At 46.1% G+C, this 7098-nt stretch overlaps 1 protein-coding gene across 4 annotated transcripts in view; it reads right to left on the bottom strand.

Moving 5' to 3' along the window:
* The window catches only part of CPT1A (carnitine palmitoyltransferase 1A), an 85535-nt gene that overhangs the window by 44888 nt on the left and 33549 nt on the right, over positions 1-7098 (bottom strand). For all 4 annotated transcript variants that reach the window (XM_037734006.1, XM_017515892.2, XM_037734007.1 and 1 more), the window contains one exon: positions 3395-3566. In XM_037734006.1, the coding sequence (XP_037589934.1) occupies positions 3395-3566 (172 nt within the window). The remainder of the gene's footprint in view (positions 1-3394; positions 3567-7098) is intronic.

Here is a 7098-nt window from a genome sequence, read left to right as displayed (position 1 = left end):
AAAAAAAAAAAATATGTTTGGGAAAGAGCAGAGCCTGGGTGTATGTTGGGCACTGCGGTGACTCCCTCGCTTCCCTCACAAGCAGGCTCCCTGGAGGTTGGGACAGCAGCCCAGCCCAGGCAGGTACCACTGCGGGACCACCCCAAGGCGACTGAACAGAAGAGCCCCAGAGCCAAGGTCAGGGCAGACGAGAAAGCAAAGCAGACACACGGCTTCATACACACTGGCAGAGCCATGGAACAGCCCCATTCAAGAAAGATTCTGCAGAAAATTTTCTCATGATTACTTGGTCCATTAGAACCATTTAGACCACTTGGCAAGACGGGCGAAAAAAGCAGACATTTCTTTACACATGTCCAGCCCCAGAGGCCCAGGTTGGGCTTGAGGTGCTGAGCGAAGCCCAAGGCCCAGGGCCATGACTACACTGGGCAGATGTCACACGGGGCACACGCCAGCTTGGGGGCCTGCAGGGGTCACAGGGGTCTGAGCCCCCGGGGGGGGTCTCAAAAGTTCAGAGATGATGCCCACATTGGAGGGTTTATTTTCAGAACACCTAAGCCCATAAATATATGTGTGTGTATATATGTGTGTACATACACATATACACATACGTGTGTATATATACGTACACACACATATACATACACGTGTGTGTATATATACATACACACACAAATATATATACGTGTGTGTATACACGTACACACATATACACATACGTGTGTATACACGTACACACACATACACATACATGTGTGTATACACGTACACACACACATATACACATACGTGTGTGTATATACGTACACTCACAAATACACATACGTGTGTGTATACACGTACATACATATACATATACGTGTGTGTGTATACACGTACATACACATATACATATACGTGTGTGTATACACGTACATACACATACATATACGTGTGTGTGTATACACGTACATACACATATACATATACGTGTGTGTGTATACACGTACATACACATATACATATACGTGTGTGTATACACGTACATACACATACATATACGTGTGTGTGTATACACGTACATACACATATACATATACGTGTGTGTGTATACACGTACATACACATATACATATACGTGTGTGTGTATACACGTACATTCACAAATACATATACGCGTGTGTACGTACATACACATATACATATACGTGTGTGTATATATACGTACATTCACAAATACATATACGTGTGTGTATACACGTACATACACATATACATATACGTGTGTATATACGTAATACACATATACATATACGTGTGTATATAAGTACATACACATAAACATATACGTGTGTGTGTATATACGTAATACACATATACATATACGTGTGTGTATATACATAATACACATATACATATGCGTGTGTATGTATATAAGTACATACACATATACATATACGTGTGTGTATATACGTAATACACATATACACATACGTGTGTGTGTATACGTAATACACATATACATATACGTGTGTGTATATATGTAATACACATATATATATACGTGTGTATATACGTACCACATATATACATATATGTGTGTGTGTATATACGTACATAAACATATACATATATGTGTGTGTATATATGTGTATATACACTGGCCATCCGCCCAGTGTAGTCATGGCCCTGGACCTTGGGCTTTGCTCAGAACCTCAAGCCCAACCTGGGTCTCTGGGGCTGGACATGTGTAAATAAATATACATATATACACATATATTTATGGGCTTATATACATATATATATACATACACAAATATATATATTTTGAGACAGGGTCTGGCTCTGTTGCCCAGGTTGGAGTGCAGGGGCATAATCACAGCTCACTGCAGCCTTGACCTCCTGGGCTCAGGCGATCCTCCCACCTCAGCCCCTCGAGCAGCCAGGATTACAGGCATGCACCACCATGCCTGGCTAATTTGTCTGGCTAATTTTTGTATTTTTAGTAGAGACGGGGCTTCGCCATGTTGCCTAGGCTGCTCTCTAGCTCCTGAGCTCAAGTGGTTCATCCAGCTTCGCCTCCAGAAGTACTAGGGTTACAGGCAGGAGCCACTGTGCCCGGCCCCCATAAAAACACTGAAATGGAGGCCAGGTGTGATGGCTCACGCCTGCAATCCCAGTACTTTGGGAGGCTGAGGTGGGCAGATCTCTTGAGCTCAGGAGTTTGAGACCAGCCTGTCCAACATGGCGAAACCCCGTCTCTATTGCAAAATGCAAAAATTGGCCGGGCGCAGTGGCTCATGCCTGTAATCCTAGCACTTTGGGAGGCCGAGGTGGGTGGATCACCTGAAGTCAGGAGTTCAAGACCAGCCTGGCCATCTTGGTGAAACCCCATCTCTAAAAAAAAATTTTAAAAAAAGAAAAGAAAAATGCAAAAATTAGCCAGGCATGGTGGTGTGTGCCAATAGTCCCAGCTACTTGGGAGTCTGAAGTGGCAAAAATCACTTGAGCCCAGGAGGTCGAGGCTGCAGTGAGCCGTGATTGTGCCACTGCACTCCAGCCTGGGCAACAGAGCAAGACCCTGTCTCAAAACAAACAAACAAACAAACAAACAAAGCCATGCGGGGTGGTTCATGCCTATAATCCCAGCACTTTGGGAGGCCGAGGTGGGTGGATCACCTGAAGTCAGGAGTGCAAGACCAGCCTGACTAACATGTTGAAACCCCGTCTCTACTAAAAATACAGAATTATCTGAGCGTGGTGGTGCATGCCTACTGTCCCAGCAACTTGGGAGGTAGAGGCAGGAGAATTGCTTGAACCTGGGAAACAGAGGTGACAGTGAGCTGAGATCACGCCATTGCACTTCAGCCTGGGCAACAAACGCAAAACTCTGTCTCGAAAAATAAATAAATAAAACAAAATAAAAAAGAAAAAAAAAAAACATTTAAATCATGAAATTTGGACAAGCATCCACATACATGGCAAAGCCATTACCTTAAATAAGGAACCCTTGGGCTAAGGGCCAAAGCAAGCCGAGGGAACATTCCGGAAGCTAAGTCTGAGTCACGGGAGCCTGCCAGAGGGGTGAGCTGAGGTAACCATTTAATGCCTGACAACAAGTGAGTCCAGAATGCTACAAAGAACTGGGCAGACAGCACTTCCATACGATGAATGACCTGAACCACAGACCCAGGAGACCTCAATATAAAACGCTGTAGATCTCACTCATGTCACAAAAGGGAAGCATCTTTGGCCCCCGCTTTTGCATCATGGTGACTCAAACCTCTCCAGCCATTAGAGGCCGAGGTCCACGTCACCAACCAAGCATCGAGGGAGAAAAGGTCCCCAAGGGTGTCCTTCATCGCAAAGCCCAAACCGTCCACCCCACTCCACAGCCAGAGGGACGTGCAATTACCATCCAGATCTTGGTGGCACGACTCATCTTGCCATGCTCAGCGAACATCCACCCGTGGTATGACAGCAGCACTTTCAGGGAGAAGCGCATGGTGACGATGAGGGCCACCCACAGCCCGGTGCCGAACAGCACGCCGCTGACCACGTTCTTCGTCTGGCTGGACATGCAGTCACTGCGGAGGCAGACCCAGACAAGGGAGACTGTGCATGTGGCCACACGGTGCCACCCACACCACGGATGCCACCGACATACACCACGTGCTGCAGGGCCCAGGTAGAGCTGGGAAAGTCAGAGGGAGAGCACCTGCAGGAACTGAGCTCTCAAAACACTCACGGGGCTCTCCTCCTTGCCCCGAAACCAATCATGCTGAAAGTAGCTGGCAGACCTGGGTGCTTGGGGGCAGGCCTGTCTGCTCTCCTCCTGGAGTCCCTTCAGCCTCCCCCGGCCAGGCACAGTGGCGCATGTCTATAATCCTAGCACTCCGGGAGGCCGAGATGGGTGGATCACTTGAGTCCAGGAGTTCCAGACCAGCCTGGGCTGCATGGGCCAAACCTCATCAGTACAAAATAAAATTTGAAAAAGAAAACAAAGCTCAATCTTCCTTGTTGGCCTCAAAACCAACCAGGGCTACTTTGTGTCATCTGGAAAAAGATACAGCTTCCTCCAGGACCTCAGGACCAACAACAGAGGGGACAGTGAGGCTAGGACCCAGCCTCTGCGAGCTCCACGCCCTGCCGACCTGCGCCTCCCCGCCAGGTGCGAAAGAAATTCTGCGTCACTTTCTTCCACTCTTTATGATTTTTTTTTTCTCTCAAACTTACTTTTAGATGTAATCGTCATCTCAGATCATTTGTTATAACTATTAGCTTCAGTATTTAACTCAAAAGAGCTTGTTTTTTTTGTTTTTTGTTTTTGGTTTTTTTTTTTTGAGATGGAGTTTCGCTCTTGTTACCCAGGCTGGAGTGCAATGGCGCGATCTCGGCTCACCGCAACCTCCGCCTCCCGGGTTCAGGCAATTCTCCTGCCCCAGCCTCCTGAGTTGCTGGGATTACAGGCACGCGCCACCATGCCCAGCTAATTTTTCGTATTTTTAGTAGACACGGGGTTTCACCATGTTGACCAGGATGGTCTCGATCTCTTGACCTCGTGATCTACCCGCCTCGGCCTCCCAAAGTGCTGGGATTACAGGCTTGAGCCACCGCGCCCGGCCAAGAGCTTGTTTTTAACTTAGGCATCTTTAACACGAAGAAAGAAACAGACCATGTAAACTGGTCATGTAAATAGTCCACTTAAATACAGGAAATGTTTTTATTTGTGAAGGAAAGTAGCATATTGAATGGTAAAGATGGGACTTTAAAAATGAGAAGAAAGGCAGCTTTTTCTCTTTTTTTTTTTTTTTTTTTGAGATGGAGTCTCATTCTGTTGCCCAGGCTGGAGTGCAGTGGTGCAATCTCGGCTCACTGCAACCTCCGCCTTCTGGGTTCAAGCGATTCTTCCACCTCGGCCTACTGAGTAGCTGGGATTGCAGGTGCGCGCCGCCACACCCAGGCTAATTTTTGTATTTTTTGTACAGATGAGGTCTCACCATATTGCCCAGGCTGATCTCAAACTCCTGACCTCAGGTGATCTGCCCACTGCGGCCTCCCAAAGTGCTGGGATTACAGGTGTCAGCCGCTGCGCCTGGCTAGATATGCAGCTATTTTGTGGTTTGTTTTAGTTTTGGTTGTTTTGGGAACTGCAAAATATTTTTTAAATAAAAACTACTTACGATGCTTCAAATGATTAAAACACCAATATACATATAACCTAAAGGTATTTCCAATATTTGAAAAGCACTAATTTAGCCAGGCACAGTGGCACAAGTCTATAATCCTAACACTTTAGGAAGCCAAGATGGGTGGATCACTTGAAGCCAGGAGTTCAAGACCAGCCTGGGCAACATGGCCAAACCCCATCAGTACAAAAATAAGATTTAAAAAAGAAAACAAAATGATTCAAAATAAGAAATAAATAAAAAAAAGAAAACCACTAATTTAAGATTGCATCATATTTAAGTGACACAAACAAATTATCTTCAAGGCTAAGCACTCTTGCTTCAAAACGTGTTACCTTTCTATAACCCGTTAAATCTAGCACTCGAGTTTAACTAGACTCTCTACTTCAAACCTATCTGCTCTTTTCTGGTCATCTAACTTAAAAGCGAACTTGGGTTTAGGAATTTAAGAAGCTATCTTTTAGATAATCTACATTTTAGATTACCAAAGGAAAAAGATCTATATACTTACTTGATTTACAAAAATAAAAAAGTATTTTAGCATAAACAAATAAATGACACATTTGAGATTTTTAAAAATATAGACACATAGGCACTTAGATAAAAATGTCAGCAAAAAGCTTTCTTTGAAAGAACATGCTCCTTACGAGTCTGTTGGGGACAGACTTAGGGACAAACCCCACATGACATGTATGACTCCACTTTTTTTCTTTTTTTTTAAGAGATGGGGGTCTCACTATGTTGCCCAGGCTGATCTTGAACTCCTAGGCTCAAGCAATCCTCATGCCTTGGCCTCCCAAAGTACTGGGATTACAGGACCCCACGCCCAGCCTGACTCCACGACTGAAGGCAGCAGCCCAGGAACACTGCAGTCCCCTCCAGGACAGCCGCTCTGGATTGGCCCATGAAGCTTGAAGACACTGGCCTTTAACCCCGCCTTTCTAAATTTAGGCCAGGCATGGCCCAGTTTACCAAAATAGGTTTAAGAGGGACAAAGAAACAAATCTTACAGAGACTTAGATTATTACAGGCTTTAAATAGTCAACACTTCTAAATATAATCCAGTTTTAAGAGGGAGCCTACACTAGAGAGTACATTAAAGATCTGGGCCAGGCACACTGGCTCATGCCTGTAATCCCAGCACTCTGGGAGGATGAGGCGGGTGGATCACTTGAGGTCAGGAGTTCAAGACCAGCTTGGCCAACATGGTGAAACCCTGTCTCTACCAAAACTGTAAAAATTGGTTGGCCATGGCGGTGCGTGCCTGTAGTCCTAGGTACTCAAGAGGCTGAGGCAAGAAAATCACGTGACCCTGGGAGGAGGAGGTTGCAGTGAGCCGAGATCCCACCACAGCACTCCAGCCTGGGCGACAGAGTGAGACTCTATCTATCTCAATAAGAAAAAAAAAAAAAAGTCCTAGCACTTGGGAGCCCAAGGCATGTGGACTGCCTGAGCTCAGGAGTTCGAGACCAGCCTGGGCAACACGATGAAACCCCGTCTCTACTAAAAATACAAAATACAGTAGCCAGGCGTGGCAGCATGTGCCGGTAATCCTAGCTACTCGGGAGGCTGAGGCAGGAGAATTGCTTGAACCTGGGAGGCGGAGGTTGCAGTGAGCTGAGATCGTGCCATTACACTCCAGCCTGGGGGACAGAGCGAGACTCAGCTCCAAAAAAAATCTTCATTATTCATTAACCCCACAAGAGAACAAAAAGTCCATAGGAAGAGCTGCATACACAAGGCTTGGAGGCAGCTGTCCACTGTAGCCCTGCGGCTGCTGCGACCTCAAGGAAGGGAGCAGCCAGGCCTGCCCGAGGGCCCAGGTCTGCCAACTGCTTTCTGAGTGACAACAATGACAGCAGTTCCCAGGCAGACAAGGAACCTGGCAGGCATCCCGGCCAGGCATGCTTATAAAATGACTGGGAACTTT

The sequence above is a fragment of the Cebus imitator genome, unplaced genomic scaffold (assembly GCF_001604975.1).
Source record: "Cebus imitator isolate Cc_AM_T3 unplaced genomic scaffold, Cebus_imitator-1.0 Scaffold564, whole genome shotgun sequence".
Taxonomy (NCBI): domain Eukaryota; kingdom Metazoa; phylum Chordata; class Mammalia; order Primates; family Cebidae; genus Cebus; species Cebus imitator.
Note: the sequence above shows the minus strand (reverse complement) of the source record. Positions and strands in the feature narration are given on the sequence as shown.